The 21,323-nt window shown below is 31.6% G+C and overlaps 2 protein-coding genes across 2 annotated transcripts; one reads left to right on the top strand and one right to left on the bottom strand.

Moving 5' to 3' along the window:
- The first annotated feature begins 1,655 nt into the window (after positions 1 to 1,655).
- Positions 1,656 to 7,981, top strand: LOC129910556 (molybdenum cofactor biosynthesis protein 1). Its single transcript, XM_055987982.1, is given in 6 exon segments — positions 1,656 to 2,079; positions 2,166 to 2,265; positions 5,825 to 5,992; positions 6,046 to 6,418; positions 6,479 to 6,867; positions 7,263 to 7,981. Coding segments are annotated over 6 exon segments (1,785 nt in total). The 5' UTR covers positions 1,656 to 1,908; the 3' UTR covers positions 7,847 to 7,981.
- Positions 7,982 to 20,023: 12,042 nt separating this feature from the next.
- Positions 20,024 to 20,713, bottom strand: LOC129912020 (probable prefoldin subunit 2). Its single transcript, XM_055990102.1, has 2 exons — positions 20,474 to 20,713; positions 20,024 to 20,352 (listed from the first exon to the last, which is right to left on the bottom strand). The coding sequence occupies exons 1-2, from the start codon at positions 20,602 to 20,604 to the stop codon at positions 20,040 to 20,042; spliced, it is 444 nt and encodes a 147-aa protein (XP_055846077.1). The 5' UTR covers positions 20,605 to 20,713; the 3' UTR covers positions 20,024 to 20,039.
- Between the last annotated feature and the right edge of the window lie 610 nt (positions 20,714 to 21,323).

Here is a 21,323-nt window from a genome sequence, read left to right as displayed (position 1 = left end):
CAATATAAGTTCAAGTGACCTCAACTCCAAAAGTTTATAAAGCGTTTCGCCCAGGAACAATAATATATGCTACTTCTTCTAAGCCAAAAAGCAAAACACTTTCTGGATTAACTTTTTTTATATCTTTTTTTTCAAAATTATGACCATATAATAAAAAAAAAATTTTTGCAAAAAAAAAAAGAAAAAATGTGAAATTCAAATCCTTTTTCGATACAAAAAAAATTAAAGGTATGATATTTGACTAAATTTTTGTAATAATCCAGTAACTAGGCATCATTATCTTTCAATTGAGCCCTCGAAACCTAAAAAAATTTTTAATGGAATATTTTTTACCAATTTTTAAAAATGTGTTACATGAAAGTAACGCTGGGTCCGAAAGGGTTAACATAGTCTACCAAATGGTAATTGCTAGCATATACCTACCTACTCGCGCATACAGCATTTTAGAATTCCCATACCTATACTTAATAAAAGTATACCTGGATGACGAATATTAAAAAGATATTAAATGTATAGAAAAAAGTTAATTCATTTTGTATTTATAAATTCTTTTTTTTTTTTAAGTAAAAAGATTTTTCCCAACGGTAATTATCTTAATTGCTTAAATTTGCTCAGTTTTGCTAGTTTCTCATACCTAAATGAAGCTTCATTTGGATTTGGACTCTCTCAATATTGATTCATGCGCAGAAAACACAAAGATTGTTGATTAAATATTTGTATACATATATCTATCTATCAGCTGTTGGATACATGCCCCTTTACCGCCACCAGACGCCATAACATACAATATTTCCTTTAGAAAACAGAGTTACCAATTTGTTTGTTTTAAACTTGTTTGGCATAAATAAAGGGTATTCGCAATAAATTATCACAATAAAACGCATGGATGGTTCGCACAAATTTACTTTGTTAGCTCAAGTTGCTTAGATTGAATAACTTTTCATATAAAATAACAAATCTTTATTACAAAAAAAAAACTAATAGAATTAGTTTGTCGCAGGAAAAATACAATTTTGTATTTAAGTTAAAAAAAAATATTTTATTTCATATACACTGAGGGAAAAGCCACCATAAAACAACCTGAAACCAATGAAAACCACATTGGTTTAACTATTATTCCGAATGATTTTGTGTTGAAGATGAACATTTTAAAATCAACGTGGAAAAAAGGTTAATTTTTTATGGATTCGTATCATAAAGTCACATAAATCAAAGTAGTTCATCTTTGAAACAACGACGTTTCAACTTCAATTTATTTTTTTCCCTCAGTGTAGGTATTGTATTTTAGCTTTAAAAAAATGTAATGTAAATGTAAAAATGTAAAAATGTAATGTTTTTCTATTCAGAAAACAAGTTTTCAAAATTTTGGGATTTTGATTGTGTGGTGTTTTGAAGAAAAATTTAATGAACAAGAGGATTTTGTATTAAAATTGCAACATAAACTTTTTTTTTGCCTTAGAAAATTCAGTTTTAATGTAAACAAAAGCCTTAGAATTCTGTGAAGGAATCTTTTTTTTTTCTAACTTTTCAAAAACACTATTCCTATCATTTGTAGCACATCGATAACTCTGTTGCACTTGTCGTGTCTCGTGTACCTACTCAATCGCTGTTCACTTTTATTTAATAATGAATCTATCTTCTATCTAACAGCATGAGCCGGCAAGAGATTCATTTAATGATTCAGTGTATCGGTAACCTTCAACGTGTTCGGAGCTATTGTTTAAGTTTAAAGTTTTAAATTTTATTTTTTTAACTTCCCTTCAACAATATTGCGTCATTTATAATAGGTGCATTGATTACACTCAACTAAAAATAACTACATATAAGCAAAAGATTGATTAGAATACTAATAAATGATAGATAACATTATTTGATACGCATTCTTATATTAAAAATTCATATTGTGTAATGAATAGTTTAAAAAATATGACAACTTGCTGGTTTCGAGCTGTGCCAGTAATTAGCAAACAATTACAGCAAAATGGCAAATTTTTTAGTACTCAAACTGTCATTAACCCGTTACCCAAATCAACTTTTGCTGATCCAGTAATTAAAGACCAACCTGTTATTGACACAAAGGTATTATTTGTCTGTCAAGTTGTTTTTGTTTACTACTCGTTTTTGTTTGACATTAATCTAATTGATTTGTTTATAATTTTGCACAGAATGTGGTCATAGCGAAATCAACAAATCCGTTGACAGATTCGTTCGGGCGCCATCATACGTACTTGAGGATTTCATTGACAGAAAGATGTAACTTGCGATGTGAGTTTAACAACTTGTTTTGCATCAATTTCATTGATAACATTAAAAAGTGATAAAATGTATTCGTGCTTGTGACAATACGCTTACATAATTTTGTTTGCGATGATAGGTATTGAACGAGATAAGAATCCAAATTAATGTTTCTAGAATAGTAAATGATTACCATATAGATGAATGTATGTTGTAGAATGAACGGGTGAAAATTTAGCATTAGGAACAAATGCTAATCAGTTTTCTCAATTCTTAATTTTTGACTAGGAAATGTTTTTTCTTTAATATTTTTTTACTGCTCAAATATGAAAATATGAAAATATTCCTTGGATTGAACACATTCCCGGTCGAAGTAAATATAGTAAAATAATCAAAATACCAGAATATTGACCCATACTATGGTCCTCGATTACAAAACGATTGTTGACTATGGAAAAGTTGTGAATTCAGTAGATATTTACAAGCAAAAGATATATTTTTTTTAACAAAAAATGCACTTGTTAATAAAAAAAAAAGTACTTTTTTGAGCAACTTAAAATATATGGCTAACTAAGCAACTTAAAAAATCGTTCAATTTATCGCAATAAAATGCACGATCAAGGTTCGGACTTTACTTCGATCGAAGTAGATTTACTTCGATTTTGGGAAAAAAAATAAAATCTACTCTCCTACTTCTCTTTTTCAGGATCTACAATCTACTTCTATTTCTTGATTGAAAAATATTTTTCAAATAATAAATTTAGAGAAAGGGATTTAACTTCAACTTTAAATCTTGTCGAGGCATTGAGAAATAAAGCTCAATTGAAATCTGTAAAGATGAATGGAGGTCAATTATTCTTCGAATTCAAGATATAAATAAAGTTTATCAAAGTAATTTTGACTGATTTTGAAGAATTCCTGATCAAAAATTTGTTAGATTACGCTGAATTAACCGTTTTACCCCAAAGCACCGTTACACAGAGAAAAATATGACCACCTAGAAACTAACAGATTGCCATATTTATTTTACTGCCCATATGTTTTATGAGAAAATCTTATTAAAAGCAACGATTAATAAGGTTTTTTTCTAAGGATTTGTTATTATTTTTATAGAGAAAATACATATTATTAAAATTTGAGTGAAAAGTTCTTTTTTTTTTGCAACTTGGCACTAGAACAAAAATCGCGATCAATATTTTCATAGCGGGTTGTAAGGTGGGCGACTAATGATTTGAAGTTTCCAGTTCGATTCCCGGCCTGGTCATCGTTTTTTTTTTTTTTTTTTCTTTCCAAAACCCTTCAAGTGCAGATTTTAAAACAATAAGGAAAACCCGATTGTTTTAATAAGGTTTCCTTCTTGGATGAAAACCATAGAGAAATCTTATTGTTTTTGTTCTCTTTTATGTGGTCTATTTTTCTCTGTGTACAACCACTAGATGAGAAAGGTTTTTTGGAAAAGATCATAATAAAAAAAGTAAAGAAAAATAATTTTGTTGAAAAATAATTTTTTTAGAATAAATTTTTGTAAATAAATGTTCTGAAAGTTTAATTTTGAAATCTACTTCCCAAATTTTGGATCTACTTCACTTTTTTTTCAAATTTGCTTCGAAATTTTGAAACTGAAGTCCGAACCCTGTGCACGATTCTAAATTTTGTAAAAATCTTACTATCTACTTTGTACATAATATGTGTACAGGTGAGTGCGCAGATGCATAGACCGCCAAACGGTATGACAATGTTGCTTAACTTTAAAGTTGTTAAAAGTTGTTGATGCATATGCTGAATATGCGATTATGTTTACATAAATAAATATTAAGTATACGGTCCTCGAGTTTTTTTTTTTTAAGTAATTAATAAAAAAGTAATCTCATCTGTTAAACGGGAATTATTAATTAACGATACTTACTTCATAAAACATAGTATACCTATTTTATTAAAATCTTATTTTCACAAGTGATTCAAATAAATGAATTTTTTTTCTTGAAATTTGAAATGTTGATCAACCGAATACCGAATAATCAGAAAAAAGGTGTACATTTCCAAGCGACAAACTACTTTGCAATGATTTAGTATTCTAAATGATATAGGTAATAGTTACATTAGTTACACTTAATACTTTAGATAAGACGGTATCAAAAAAAAAAAACTTATTCAACACATAACCTAATATATGTAGTAGGTATACTTACAGAAAGGGTTGTAGAAATATCAATTCAAAAACAATACAAATATTGACTAAAAATATTTTGCATTAAAAAATCTTAAATGAAAATGCTATTGAATGCTAAATGTAGGTAGGCATTAAATATATATAGACTTAATTTGCTCCAAATAGTCAAAATTTAACGCACATTGCAATGATTTTGTTTTTATAAAAAATATTTTTATTTTCTGTTATTGCAGCACTTTTTTAATGCAGAAAATGAATTCCTTTTTAATTGCAAACATTTTTTATTTGCAATAAATATTTTTTTATTGTATAGGAAGGCAAATTCATTTAAAAAATATTTTTTACAACCCTGCTTACATGTAATGTTAGTTTCATATGAGTACACTATGGTGTATACGTACTTTTTTTTATTATTTTTAAAAAGTTCAGAAAAATCGACGCTAAATTCGGTAGGTTAAGAGAATATTAACAGTCTTAATTTTTGTGTAGATACTCTAGATGTTAGTCATAAGGTCTCAAAAGTTCTACTAAAATCCAAGATCAGAAGGCAAAAAGTATTATTTTTACTAATCTTAAAAACAGTTAATTTTTACCAAAATTAATGTTTTTCACTTGTGCAGCTAGGACGAATTTCCTTCAAAAAGTGCACGCTTTTTACAGGAAGCAGTTCACCTAAAAAAAAAATAAAAGGTTGGAAATGTAGAAAAAATGTAGACAAAATTGTTAGATTGAACAGGTAATTATGTTCTTCAAAATTAATAGCACTGTGTAGGTAACACCAACAAAATAGTCAGGAAGGGATTGTTAACCTGAATATGAAACGGAATGTACAAACGCAATGCACAAGAAAATAAATTAAATTGATTTTTTAATAAAAAAAAAGTTCTTTTGAAATAAAACTTTGGGTTCGAATAAGTTGATAAAGTTAAGTTTAACTTTCTGCTAACGCAAAACTGAGAAACTGAATTGTAGTAGTTAGTAGAGAATTGACTTGATTTATGAGCTATTAAAATATAAGCGGACCAGACTTCAAAAGCGTTTTCAAGAAAAGGACGAACATATGTAGGTCATATACAGAATTCGATGAAGAATTCACAAAAATAACTTTGCAAATTTTGTAAAAATCATTTGTCTAAAATTTCATTCAATGCGATCTTCTTTCTTAATACGGTGCTGTTATGATGGGATTATAAAACTCTCCTAAGTATCTTCTTCACACTATAGTGATCCATAGGACAACAAAACAGATTTTTGTCTTCTTTTAAACAATTCATCATGGTAATGTTGGTTTCTTAAAACTGAACTTTTATGAAATTTAACCATTTATATACCTATACCTACAAAGCAAGAAAAAATGCATCGTTCGTAATCATAATAAAAACCTCTTTTTCATCAACAACTTTTCACTATTTTATGCAGGTAAGTACTGCATGCCTGCTGATGGGGTACCTCTCAGTCCAAAGTCCCACCTTCTTACTACAGATGAAATCTACTATCTGGCCAAAATATTTGTCGAGCAAGGAGTTCGTAAGATTCGTCTTACTGGTGGAGAACCAACCATCCGTCGTGATATCGTCAGTATAATTGGTATGTCGAAATATTTCATATTAACATCAAACTCTAATAAATTTCTTATATAGAAAAACTAAAACAAATACCAGATTTAGAAAATGTTGGTATAACAACAAATGGTCTTGTATTAACAAGACTTTTAGTACCAATGCAACGAGCTGGGTTAGATGCAATAAATGTTAGTCTTGACACTTTAAAGCCAAATAAGTTTGAAGAAATCACTCGTCGAAAAGGCTGGGAACGTGTAATAGCTGGTCTTGATCTTGCTATTCAATTGGGTTATAAACCAAAAATCAATTGTGTTTTAATGAAAAACTTCAATGAAGATGAAATCTGTGACTTTGTAGAATTTACAAAAGACAGAAATGTTGATGTTCGTTTTATTGAGTATATGCCATTTAGTGGAAATAAATGGCAAACTGATCGATTGATGTCATTTAAGTAAGTTTAGGTTTTCAGTTAAATCTAACAACAGAATATTTAACTGTTGATATTTAATAGAGAAACTCTTGAAGTAATAAGGAAGCAATTTCCTAATTTTGAAGCATTAGAAAATGGACCAAATGACACTTCGAAAGCTTTTGCCGTGCCAGGATATAGGGGACAAGTGGGTTTTATCACCTCTATGACAGAACACTTTTGTGGAACATGTAATCGATTGAGGCTTACAGCTGATGGAAACATCAAGGTTTGTCTTTTCGGCAATAAGGAGTTTTCACTTAGAGATGCAATAAGAAGCAAATGCTCTGAAGAAGAGTTGATTGATATTATATCAACAGCAGTGCAAAGGAAAAGAAAAAAACATGCTGGTAAGGAATTTGCAGACATTTTAAGTACAAAAATTTGTTTAAGACCGCACACAAAATTAGAATTCTTTCCTTTGCTTTCGGGCCAGTTTCACAGTCAAAAATTATGTTTAAATTTTTAGATGGAAATGAGTCTTATTAATCTGCGAAACTGGTCCTTAACCGTTTTCATCTTTTTTTAAACCTTTTTTTCTTCAATAAAATGAAGTATGATTTTGTGTTTTCTTATAGTTTAATTTTTACTTCTTTATTTTTAAAGGAATGCTGAATTTATCGCATATGGAAAACCGTCCGATGATACTGATCGGTGGATAGTATTTTTAGTTATTAATTTCAACTGTATATATTTTTTTTTATATAATTAAGGTTAGTTTTGCTATTGTCACAAGATTTTACTTTGAAAACTTACAACATACAATTTTAATAAGAATGTTTCTAATACCTAAATAAATATATATTGTTTCCTTTTTTATTTTTAGTTTTCCAAAATTCCGCACAAACTTATATGCAGTCAAAATTACTCTTCTTGTCAAAGCAACCTCCAGAACAAAATCTTCGAAGATATTTTTGCCATTTGACTCATGTTGATTCCGATGGTAAGGCAAAAATGGTTGATGTTTCACAAAAAGATGTCTCCGATCGTCTGGCCACTGCAAAGGCAACTGTTGAAGTTGGACCGCAAATTGCAAATCTCATCGAATCCAACAATATGTCAAAGGGTGATGTTCTTTCAATAGCTCAATTAGCTGGAATAATGGGTGCCAAAAAAACTTCAGAACTTATCCCACTTTGTCATAATATATTTCTATCATCAGTCAAAGTGAATGCAGTTCTGAATAAATCAGAAAATTCAGTTATTATAACAGCTACTGTTCGTTGTTCTGGAAAGACTGGTGTTGAAATGGAAGTTTTGACTGCAGTATCAATAGCTGCATTAACTGTATACGATATGTGTAAGGCTGTGTCACATGATATAGTTATTAAGGATGTTCGATTGTTTGAAAAGTCTGGTGGAAAGAAATATTTTAAGCACAAAGAGTAGGTAGAAATAGATAATTTGTAAAAATAAAATTAAGTTCAACTTAATTTATGTAGATTTGGTAAGAATACCTAATTCTGCCTTTAAGAAAACTTCTTTTTAGTATTAAATGAAATGGTGTATGAATTCAAAAATAGGTATCAATATTTTTGTATTTTGTATTAGTTGTTAATAATATAATATATAAAATATATAGAAATCAAATTAAAAATGAAATAAATAAATGAAATAATTATTTGTAATTGTTGTTTCATTTATCAACTTGCTGCAAAAGAATGTCATTGAGACAAAATCGATATTTCTTGGATTAAAAAAATTTCAGATTCATGGTTATGGCTTATGTAGCACTGAATTACGAAATACGAAATTGATTGTAATTTTGCACAAACATAGTTCTGCCTGTTATCTATCAACTAGTATAAATTTCATTCATTTGTTCCATTCATCCGTTGAAGAAAAAAAAAAACGGTTGAAAACGGTCCAAAAACTTTGGACAAAAAAAAAACCCCAAAAAATACTCCAAAAAAAGTAGGTGTTTTTCAAAAATTCATATTTCGGAACGCTGCACAGTGGTCGATTTTGAGTCACTAGGTGGACTTAATTCTTTTATATGTCTTATTGGCTCGGAATATTATTTTTAAAGTGATAACGTCTTACAAATCGATGAACCCTAATCTCCCGTTCTTCCCGTGCCTGTTAGCAGTTTTTTCACCTTAGCTGCTATATTCATTATCAATGTACAGCTTAAACTATTACACTGGTTTACAAGGGTTTTGTTGCCAAAACAAAAATACGCTTTTCTGAAGGTTTTCGGTGTCCTGAACTCGAATCCGAAGTTAAAAAAAATTAATCAGCTCCCGTTTTTGAAATATTACCGTTAGAAGATGCAAAAAAACGTTTTTTTGGGTACTTCGGACCTTATTCTTTTATATAAGGAAAATTGTTTGAACATATATAGTAACGGTTTCTATAAGAACTGTTTTCCATCTTTCAATGCCTGTTTAAATCTTTCTGATGTCTTTTTTACTGCCCGAGATATCTTTAATGGGAAAAAATATTTCTTTTTCCCAAATTTTTGACCGTTTTCGAGCCCTTTTGACCGTTTTTTATTTATATCTTTTTCGTTTTGATAGATATATTAATCAAATTAAAAGGGAATATAAATAAAAGCCAGGACTATATTTGTGCAAAATTTCAATCTTTTTCATAGTCACATTTTTGAGATAACGGTAAAAAGATGGTCTTTTTTTGACACGTAATATCTTTTTACATAGAGCATTTGTAAATTTGATTTATTTTAATTTTGAAAAGAGATAATATAACCTTTCATTTCATCTATCACACATAACAGTTCATGCTCTACAAGCTAGACAATCTTGAACAATGTCCTTCCGTAATAAAAATGGTCACCTTAAAAAGAGCGAATTGGTACCTGAAAAAGACGAAAAAAATTGTTTGCGGCGGTTTTCGGCACTTAATTTTAGCATCAAACTAAAGGTAATGATTCAAACTACAAAATATAAAAAATTCACGATGGCACTCTTCGGCACTTCTTTTTTAATCGTCCAAGAAGTAAAAAACAAACATCTGAAAACTATCAAAAAAATGCCTTACAACATTCAGTTAATAGAAATAGAATTCGACGTTTTTTTTTTTTTTAAACAAATTGAATTTAAAAATGCATACCACTAGCATTTTCTGACATTTTTTTGTTCAACTCAATTACTCACTTTTATCATAAACTATCACTTTGTAAACACTTGTTAACTCGTGGACGTTAAAATAGAGAGTGAGCAAATCATGAATGATTACATTGAGATGCTTCCCATGAATAAAATAACGGCATCAAAAAATTATTTTTGTTGTTTTTTGTTGTTTAAGAATATTTACTTTCGGCCTAACGGTGTTTTTTATGTCGACAACAACTTCTTTTTTCGACCAGCTACGATGTACTGAATCGACCAGTGTGCGCTGAGACTTAAAATAAATCCGTATCAGACCCCTTACTTTTTTTTCATTTTCTTTTCAATGGCATTTTTCAAATTGACAAAAAAAAATGTCCTCTACCTAAAATCAATACTTTATCAAAGGTCTACCAAATGTTTAAGTTTTAAAACACAGTTCAACTTACACTGCACAGCAAAATTAAACTTTTTGTATGATGAATAAACCAAACAATACCTTCCCAAGGTTTTTGATGTGCTGAACTCGAATCCGAATTTAGAAATATTCTATCAGCTCCCGTTTTTTAAATATTACCGTTAGAAAATGCAAACACTTGTTTCTGAAGTTATACTGCAATGTGAGGGAATTTTTTTCAACACTTTTTGTGAAGGTTTGTACAAGAATTGCTTTTCTGCTTTAAAAATCTGTTTAAATCTTTGCTATGTCTTTTTTATAATCCGAGATATTTTAATTTGAAGTTACTGCAGTTTGAAATAACGTTATTGATAAAATAAGCCAAAACTCACGGACTTAAACTTAAGATATCTCGGATAATAAAACAGATATCGGAAAGATCTAAACTGATTTTCAAAGAAGAAAAACAGTTCTTATAGAAACTGTTAAAAATTACCTCACACCATAGCATAACCTCAAAAACAGCCAAACACGTTTTTTTCGCAAGTTCTAACAGCAATATTTCAAGAACTAAGACTGTGGGAATATTGGAAAAGTATTAGTTTGGTTCATTCAAAATAAAAAATAGTCAAACTTTGTTGACCAGAGCCACAGCCAAAAAACGTTTTTTGCATTTTCTTATGACAATATTTCAAAAACTAGAGCTGATAAAATATTTCTGACCCCGGATTCGAGTTCAACACACCAAAACTCTTGAAAAAATACTGTATAGTTTATTCATTCAAAACTTTGTTGTGCAGTGTTATCTTTCAAATAAGCTATAGAAGATTTTTGTAGAAATTCAATAGTTTAATTTTAATTGAAATTTATGCCGCACTGCAAAAAATTTCAGGTGGAAAGGGAGAAAATGGCGTCACTTTTTCATGGATGCTGCCATGGTTCATCGGTTTATAAGACGTCATCACGTTAAAAAAATTTTGATTTTTTATATGCTCGTAAAACCATTGTTTTTGAAAATGGGCGAGTGCTTAATTTTGAAATTTTGTTACTGGATGATTAATAAGTAAAACTTGAAATCAACAAAAACCACAAAGACGCTAATTTTAAAATCAAAATAGAACGACGTTTGTTAAAAGTTGTTTTCAATCATAAAATATCCTTAAATCAAAGTTGTTTGAACATTGAAAAAAGTATCAATTTAAATAAAAAAGAAAAAAATAGTAGACATTGGGAATCGATCCTACAATCCATGGGTCAGTAGGAGAGTGCTTTAGCTCTTCAGGCTATCTCACTTTTGAAAATTGGTCCGATAAACTGCAATCTGCAAAGTAAAGCTGAAGTCTGATAGTAATTTTAAAATTTGCTTCAAATTATTTCAATTTTAATTTGAAGATGTTTCATGTAAGTTTTTTTCAACAACGTTAAACCATATTGCGATATATTCAGTATTCATAGTTGTTATTTAACTGAACCTCGAATTTTTCCAAAGCAATTTGAAAAGGATATACCAATACCTACACTCCAGTTTTTACTAAAATCAGCTCAAACTGATTTTTTTTAGAATTTTTTTCAAAAAAATTTAAAATCTTTCCGATATCTCTTTTATTGTGCGAGATATCTTTTCAGTCAAGAAGCCAAAGACTAACTTGAAGCCTGTTTTCATTAGAGCCCAAATGAGATAATTACGAAAATTATCTCATTTCGAATGTCAAATTCTATAGAAAAAAATTGAATTTGAAATTTAAACTGACCTCATTTGCGAAATTATCTCACTTGGGTTTTAGTGAAAGCAGGCTATTAATCAATTATTAATTATTATTAATCTAAAGTTTTATCATATAAGCAAAAGACTTAGGGCCATTTGCTGAAACGAAACTTATATAATTTAATTTGAACATATAAGCTCTTATTCTCTGCTTTTTCATCTGCCTAAACTGTCATATAAAGATTTATGTAGAAAATAAATGCTTAAGTTTCGATTCAGCAAACGGCTCTTAGGTACTTAAAATTAAGATATCTCCCACACTTAAAAAAATTTTTGTTTTCATATTCTCAATTCAGATTCGAGTTCAGTACCCGTCATCATTTGTGATGTATTACCATAACTGTTGATGGCGAATCATTTGTCCTGATTTTCTCAAAACAACCCGTCACTGTCTCTACTTGATCTTTAATCCAAATTAAAGATGCAAAGCTTAATAATTGACGATTGATTTAAATAGTCATGCTTCTAGTTTTTTTGGAATTTCTCAACGTATATGCTTTATATTTTTAACGTTTCATGTTACATCAAAATATTTTTCCAGCTTTTATTATCTCGAAACATCTGAGCGATTTCTGGTAAATAAACCGTGATTTCATAGGTTTTTTTGTTCCCGGGAAATAAATTCTAAAGGAGATTCACGACTGTCCAATAAATTCCGGGGGAAAAAAAATTACCCTAGTGTAGTGGAAAGGTTTCTCCACTCATTAAAATTGATGAAAGTTTCAATATCGGGTCATAAGTGACAGCATAAATGCGTCTTCATATGTCCACGATACTAAAACTATTGTTGGATCAGCCACCAGAGCCCCGAAGGTCTACAAGTGTCTTGATTATTTTCTTAAATAAAAAAAAGACTTCTTAATGTTCTTGTGAGCTCTTGACTCTTCGACGGTTCAAAGTAGAATGATTTTTATTTTAACATTAAACGATAAAATTACATAATAAGTAACAGTTAGAAATTACGGTTTAACTTTTAATATGAGAGAACGAAAGTATAAACTGCAGTAAAATGAAAACGTAATAGATTATTTCGTTAAGTGACAGTGACTCAAAAATATGTTTATACATACATTAAATGAAATGTACTTATGTACTAGATTTTCTTGTAAGCAATAAATAAATCAAAATAATTCGAATAGTTAGATTAAACTTTAAAATGTAATTGTTGTATTTGTTAAAATATATAGGTTTATATGTTGATTAATGTTTCAGTTCGTTACAACCTCCCCCTCTGTCGCTGAAAACGTCCCGATAATGCGACAGGCTATTGGGAATATTGGGAATATGTTCGTATACGTCTGGGTCTTGAAGATCTTCTTAATATTTGTATCTCTTGTTGCGGGATTGATTGATTTGTAGCTTCGTCGTTTCTTGGAACATCGATACTTTGATTGGTTTGAATATTAGGTTCTTCTGACTCTACTGATTTGCGAGGTCGACCTCGAGGTCGAATAGGATAAATTGGATTGTTGATTGTACCATCGTATGGTGTGAGTGATGATACGTGATGTGAACCAATGGGTTGGTCTGGTTTGTCTGTAGCTGACAAAATATAGCAGGAGGATCCCTTCTTCTTCAGAATAATGTAGGGGCCATCACGTCTTGGCACAAACTTCGAGGTTATACCTTGCTTTGCTTTACTTTGCGCGTGTGTATCCACCAGGACCAGATCACCTTCTTTAAACGCTTGTTGAGGTCGTCGTTTTTGGTCTACATATGCTTTGTTTTTATCTTGTAATAGCTCTTGCGATTCTTTGGCCATTTTTAACGTATCTGCAAGCTTTAACAAATGAGGTGTGATTTGAGGAATGAAATTTTCTGACTGCACAACTTGCTTCAAATCCGTGTGTACTTCGAACGGTGTTCGAAGCTCTCTTCCAAACGTAAGGTATGCTGCTGTGTATCCTGTACTTGCACATTTTGCTGTGTTCATTGCAAAACGAATTGCTGCTAATTTCGAATACCATTCTGTATGATTCTGCCCAACACATATTGAAAGTTGTGTTTTAAGGTCCCTGTTTTTTCTTTCTACTGGATTTGCTTCGGGATGGTAAATTGGTGTAAACGTTTGTCTTATACCCAAACAGAATGTTAGTTTTTGCATTAGCGCTGATATAAATTGGGAACCGTTATCTGAATGCATTCTTCTTGGTACCCCATATCGGAGAATAACTTCATCAAGCAATTTCATAGCACAATTCTCTGCAGATGCCTCTTTAAGTGCAAAAAGCTCTATCCACCGGCTGCACAAGTCTTCAACTATAAGAATCCACTGATGTCCGTCTTCTGAACGTGGAAGTGGACCAAATAAGTCCACTGAAATAACTTCAAATCGCTGGTTACTGCTTACAGTTTGCATTAGACCAATAGGTTTTAAGTTAGTTGGTTTGTACTTCTTACATTCAGGACATGCTCTTACGTAGTTTGTTATGTCTGACCGCATACCTTTCCAGTAATAAAGCGGAGTAATTCGATTTATTGTTTTGTCAATACCATAATGGCCTGCTGTTGGAGCATCGTGATAGTTATATAATATTTTTTCTTGCATTGATCTTGGTGCAACCAGCTGTCCGTTTTCAGAAACTTCTTCCGAGCAATACCGGTATAAGATACCATCAACCATGATATATCCTCGACCAGTGTGAAGTTGGACATTTTCATCATCTGCCTCAAAGGAATCAATGATTTTTTTAATGACCGGATCCTCTAGCTGAGCGTCACGAACTTCTTTTGCTCCTTTTGCCGGAAAATCAATTTCAAACGACATGCATTCGCACTCAATGTTTGTATGGGCTAAATTGCAAGGAGGACGAGATAATGTATCTGCCACAACATTTTGTTTACCTGGGGTATACTCTAAGTTTATATTGTAAGTTTGAAGTAACAAGGACCAACGAGCAAGTCTTCCTGTTGGTGATTTCAAACTAAATAACCATTTCAGTGGCTGATGGTCAGTTAAAATCGTTATTTCCGCTCCCTCAATATAGCCACGAAACTTTTGAACTGCCCAAACAACAGCTAAAGCCTCACGCTCTGTTGTCGAATAGTTGCGTTCAGCTGGAATAAGAAGACGACTGGCATATTCGATTGGATTATAATATTTCTCCCCCTGGAGCAAAACAGCTCCAAGCGCATAGTTGCTTGCGTCCGTCCATAAGAAAAACGGCATATCTTCTTTTACTTGTTGAAGGATAGGTGGCGAACTTAGAAGCTGTTTTAGTTGTTCAAAAGCTGTTTGTTCTTCCTCTGACCATTTCCATTTTGTGTTCTTTTTCGTAAGGTTTGACAAGGGCTTAGATACTTTTGCGAAGTCTGGTATAAACCGACGAAACCACGAACAAGTTTGCAAGAAAGACATGAGCTGCTTCAAATTTTTTGGACTTGGGCGTTTCATAATAGCGTCTGTTTTCTCCGGGTCAATCTTTAACCCTTCAATTGTTAAAATGTGCCCGAGATACTTAACCTCAGATTTGCAAAAATAACATTTTTCTCTATTGAGATGAAAGCCGAATGAATTTAGTCTATTCAATGTTTGTTGTAAGTCTTTAATGTGTTTTTCAAAATTTTCTGAACAAATAATTATGTCATCTAGGTATGCTAGTATAAGGATGTTGGGGAGCCCGTTTCGAAATTTGTCGATTATCCGTTGAAACGTTGCCGGCGCGTTTTTCAAGCCGAACGGCATACGATTAAAGGCATAGATTCCGAAAGGTGTCGTGAAAGCCGTTTTGGGTTTATCAACATCAGAGATTTTGATTTGCCAATATCCTGATTTCAGATCTAAAGTCGTCATAAATGGTGTTGATTTAGCAGCGTGCAATAAATCGTCTATTCGAGGCAATGGATACGTATCTGTAATCGTAATCTTATTGAGGCGTCTATAGTCAACACATAAACGTATATTTCCATCTTTCTTTGGTATCAAAACAACCGGTGAAGCCCAAGCTGATGAAGTTTCTTCTATAATACCATTTTTTAGCATTTCGTCTAACTCTTCGCGTAATTTGCCTTTCATTGTAGGAGATAATCTGTAAGGAGTTGTAGCAATCGGTTCATGTGTAACTGTTTTGATTGTGTGCTCAACTCCTTGAATCGGTGCGGAAATGTTTTCAAACAGACGTTTCTTATCTTCTATCAAAGCTCTTAAAGTTTTCCTTTCAGACTCGGAAAGTTGAACTGCTTCATCATCTCTTAAATCAACATCGATCGAATTTAAGCTTATAGGTATAAAATCTGTATCTATTTCATTTTGTTTCAGCTTTTTTAATGGTGGAAACAAATTACATTCATTTGGGGTGTTGTAACTTAAGGGAAGTACGCTCTCAAAGATTCTATTAATTCCCGCTGGTGAATATTCATTTGACGGTAAACGGTTTTTCGTTGGTGTTTTCATTATTTCTGACTGGTTGTTTTGTTCAAACCAAGTGATGAAATCTTCTATAGGAGACTCAGGCTTTGTTAATTTTTCAATTTTAGCTTCACTTAAAGAAACAGCATTATTGAGTTTTGATTCTTCCAATTTGAATTCAAAAATCTTGTTTGGTTCATCTTTGTAGTGCCATGTACGCTGGGCTAAATCTAGTACTATCCCCGATTGCTCTAAGAAATCTATGCCAAGAAGTGTTCTATTATCTTTTGCACTAGGTAGGCAGATAAACCGTATTTGTTTGAAACGTTTACCAATGATAATGCAAGCTATTGTCGAGTACACTAGTTCTTTTCTGACTGTTCCATCAGCAAGTGTGATTTCAGCGAACACTTTTTGAAAATTCTTATTTTTCTGTTTGAGTTTCTGGAAAAGTTGATAGCCAGCTACGCTAGTTCTTGCCGCAGTATCAAAATATGCTTGCCCATTCAAACCATCAACATTAATGTTTACCGTAGGTACACTTCTGCCTACAAGAGTTGTGTAGATTGCATTAAATTCTAGTTGTTTTGGACTATCTGTTTTTAAATGCTTATTGCAATTAGGGCAATTTGATCGGTAAAACCCAGGGGTACCACACCCATAACAATTCAGTTTTGTGTTTTCAGAACTATTTATTTTCCTTTCTTTTTCGAGCTTCTTAAAACAAACTTCTGCAGAATGATTCTTCTTTCGACAAAAAGAACACCGAATGCTAGAGTTGGATTTTTCAGGAACATCAACTGGGTGAGGTTTGGTACTCATTTGGTTTTCATTGAGAGACAGTTCAATTTCTCTTGCCCTATTCAAAAGATCTTGGAATGTTTGGACGTCTTCTCTGGACAATCTTTCTCTTATTCTTAGGCTTATTTGGGAAAACAGCAGATCAATAATCGTTTGTTCTGGCAAAGTTTTCTTTAGTTGAGAACACAACCTTCTCTTTCGACAAATAAAAGAATCTGTAGTTTCGCTTATCTTTTGCTTATCTTGAAGAATTTCCGCAAATATTCTCCAATCAGGTCTTGGAGGACTGAATGCAGTTCTTAGCAACTCAATTGCTTCATCAAATGTTTTTGCTTCATGTTTTACCCCTTTCCACCAGGATGAAGCATAACCATCAAGTAGAAGAGGAAAACTAGTAAGAGCAAACTGATCTGAAATGCTCACAGCATTTTTATAAACGATTATGGTTTCGATGAAATCTTCAACCTTAGAACTATTGCTCCCGCCATTAAACCTTGCATTGCATGAACTAAATGTACTCCTAGAACCTTCTCGCACATTAAGACTTCCTAACAGACTAGAAAATTGGCTTTCAGTTAAACTTATGCTTATTGGAACCTGTGCAGCATTACTAGTAGATTGACCTTCATTTATGACATTGCCTACTTGACTTTGAGTAACATTTAAAGGAGAATCATTTTGCCTGGTTGTATTTTGTGATTTATCCTTCTGTGGAGGCGGCGGCGGTGGCGGAGGTGGCGAGTGTTGCACACCAGTGTAACCAGCGGCTTGTGAGTTCGCTGTAGTTCGTGTCATGATATATTGCCACAGAAAAAACAATGCAAAAACTCCAAAAACCTCAATCAAAAATTTCAAAACACCTCAGCAAAAACTTTATAAAATTTCAGCAAATTATCAAAATTCTACTATCCAGCAATCTTTAACAGCAACAGCAGTGCAACAACAACAAAATATAACGGGGAGCGTTTTTATTGATCACGTGGAAAACACACGGCAAAGCAAATCAATAGGAACAAATTATTCGATGTTTGGTATAAATATTTAATTTTTTTTTACGATGGGCGCCAATTGTAGTGGAAAGGTTTCTCCACTCATTAAAATTGATGAAAGTTTCAATATCGGGTCATAAGTGACAGCATAAATGCGTCTTCATATGTCCACGATACTAAAACTATTGTTGGATCAGCCACCAGAGCCCCGAAGGTCTACAAGTGTCTTGATTATTTTCTTAAATAAAAAAAAGACTTCTTAATGTTCTTGTGAGCTCTTGACTCTTCGACGGTTCAAAGTAGAATGATTTTTATTTTAACATTAAACGATAAAATTACATAATAAGTAACAGTTAGAAATTACGGTTTAACTTTTAATATGAGAGAACGAAAGTATAAACTGCAGTAAAATGAAAACGTAATAGATTATTTCGTTAAGTGACAGTGACTCAAAAATATGTTTATACATACATTAAATGAAATGTACTTATGTACTAGATTTTCTTGTAAGCAATAAATAAATCAAAATAATTCGAATAGTTAGATTAAACTTTAAAATGTAATTGTTGTATTTGTTAAAATATATAGGTTTATATGTTGATTAATGTTTCAGTTCGTTACACTAGGAATATTTTATGCTTACAAAATACATCGCAAGTGATAGTGTCACAACTCAAAAAACAAGATTTTTCCAACGTAACTTTGAACAATCGCGTTTTGTATCAATCAAGCATTTTCCATTGAAAATCCTCGATTGAACCAAATTTGATGCTGCATATAATTGTTTGTATGAAGTTACGATGCTTCTGCTCTCATGCGGCGAGTTTTGAACATAGAGTCCCACCATTTGGTACGAATGAAATCTCAGCTTGCGAAATGTACAGTACATAGCCTTTGGGGATAGTACGATAACTAAGGCGTTGAAAATTAGTAAGGGAATTAAATACTAGTCAAATACTAGTATTTTTACTATGAGAGGGGTCTATCTCTTAGCCACCCCCCTCCCCGTTTAGGAGAGAGGGGCAATTTGTGGTTCAATGGGTTCACATCAGAAATAGGCAAGTGTCTCAGTTTGGAATAGGTTACATTTCAGGCCAATTTGATGGTCTGGAGCGCCAGCACGCAACTACATATGTACAATAGATTTTACTCAATGCAACCGAGCTTGCAGTACCTAATTTGATTCAATCGACTATTCTAATCAAAAACTTTGACTTAACCAAATTAGATGCTACCTCAAGTCGATTGTAGCAAGTAACGTGTTGGGGCCCCAGCTTTATCCCGTTTGTAATAAAACATCGTTTTCTACAGCTCTATAGTGTCCAAGGTTATTTTTTTGATTGAGAGAGCATTCTAGAATGTTGTTACTTCTTATTCGATTAAACTTTCATCTGCATTTGATTGTTCAAATTGTGAACTTCTGTTAAGCACTATTTTCATCTATTTTCCTAAATTTAATAGGCGCAAAATTTTAAACGGTTAAGTACATTGCTAAAGCCATTTAAGTAATTTACTTAACTAAAAATCAGTCTGCTCTTGACTTAGTAACTTACTAACAAGGCTTTAGTATTTTACTAAATCGTTTAAAATTTTGCGCCATTCTTGACCTATACTTTACACTCTAAAAGAATCTTAAAAAAGAATGTAAATCGTTTTCTATAAACAAATATCTTTTTTTATTATTGAATTTGCCATTATTAAATGGAACCTCAAAAATACAACATTACGTTCTGCAAATAATTCGGTTATAATTATGCGCGTGATTTAAATTTTATATTATTTTAAAAAATGTTTTTTTAAATATCATTAAATATGCAATTTCTAAAGCCAGTGAACATAAATCTCTTTCTCAATATTAAAAAGAGATTTTTTCAAATTTGGTTTATTTTTGTTTTGCCTGGCTAACATGTTTCTAACAACGTCTTTAATGCTAATTTAATAATAATAATAAAAATAATAATAAAAACGTTTTTTGCAATGTATGAGAATTCGCTGAGTGTTATTTTTTTTTAATAATTATTATATAATAATGAAAAAATATTATAATGCAGTTTTATAATAAAAATTAAGAAAAAAAAAGAAAAACTTTTAAGTTATTATATTCATTGGAGGCAATGACTTGTGTGTAAAAATGCAACGTTCTTCATACTGCCCACAATCGGCATCCAACTAACCAACTCTCGCTAAAAGGGGGATAGACAAGACAGATATTATATTTGTTTTCTTTTTTAAGTTTTAGTTGGAAACCAAGACATTGCGATTGGCATTGCTTGACGATGAGGAGGCGTCGGATTTCTTTTCGTCCTCTTTACTATCTGGCATTTGTTCACCACGAATGCGGATGTTGTGATCCTGTTTGAACTTATTGATCTGTTGTCCTTTTTTGGAAAGATCTTGGTTTATCACTGTGATGGTTTTCTCGATGAATTCTTTGTTTTCCAGTAATTGCGGCAGCACGTCCTTGACTGTTCGTTCGCACAGAACGCCACCAATCAGACGGAAGCATTTTCGATCATCGCCGACTAACTTAAGTGTTTCTATCACAGTTCTGAAAGAATTTTGTTATAGTTTTTTTTTTTTATATTTTAAGAAAGACAGACAATCGACAGACAATTGAATGAGTCGTGTAGATTCGAGGTTAGGATATATTTTTTTTGTGGTGGACTTACTTGTGTTCTTTAAGGTCCATTTCCAGAGTGTTGAGGTTGTTTACCAAACTTCGTTGTTCATTTCGTAACAATTGAAATTCTTGGATTATTTTCTCATTTGGTTTTTGATCTTTAGCGGCTTCGGATGCCATTGTTTTGGGCTAATAATTGAACAGATGCACAGGCACACGAAAGATGAGAGAATTTACAATTAAAATAAATTAAATGACAGTTCGATTCAGATGGGGGCCGTGCGTTTTTTTTTTTTTTTGTACAGAAAGAAATGAAGTTATTCGAGACTCGTTTTGGGGGGTGTCATTTTTTATAGAGATGTGTAGAAATAACGATTTTTCAAAAGTAACGAGTAAGGGTAATGTTAAACTAGTATTATTTACTAATTCGTTTTTTTTTCGTATATTTTGTTTTTGCATTCAAGAGAATAATAAAATTGTAGGTATGTTCTTATTCACATAAATCTATTGTACTAGTCTCAGTAATAGCTGCGTTCCTTTCGAAATATTTATCTACTTTTTAGTACTTAAAGCTGCTTTGAACTACTTTTTCAATATAGCAAAGTAGTTCAAAGTAGTTTTAAGTACTAAAAAGTAGATAAATATTTCCAAAGGAACGCAGCTAATAAACTAGATAGTAGATTATAGTTTTTTTTTTAGTCGAATTGAATTAGTATTTAAAAAAAAGAGTAAACTTTGTGCAATCTTAATCAATTTAGAAAATTATTTAAAACCTTTTTTTTTTGTTTTGTGATCAATAAGGTTTAAAATAATTTTCTAAATAGAATCGAATTAGGTCCATTTTTTTTTTTCGATTAGACAGAGGCTATTATAGTTTTATGGTTAGTTTTAATGCCGAT

Source organism: Episyrphus balteatus, chromosome 2 (assembly GCF_945859705.1).
Source record: "Episyrphus balteatus chromosome 2, idEpiBalt1.1, whole genome shotgun sequence".
NCBI lineage: Eukaryota > Metazoa > Arthropoda > Insecta > Diptera > Syrphidae > Episyrphus > Episyrphus balteatus.
The sequence above is the reverse complement of the archived record's forward strand: the minus strand, read 5'-3'. Positions and strand labels throughout refer to the sequence as shown.

What these genes read in the sequence shown, in the direction of transcription:
- LOC129912020 (XM_055990102.1), bottom strand. Translation starts at nt 20,604, where the DNA reads ATGGCATCCGAAGCCGCTAAAGATCAAAAACCAAATGAGAAAATAATC. An exon ending in ATGGACCTTAAAGAACACAA is followed by an intron (nt 20,353 to 20,473) that starts GTAAGTCCACCA and finishes AAATTCTTTCAG; the next exon opens with AACTGTGATAGAAACACTTA.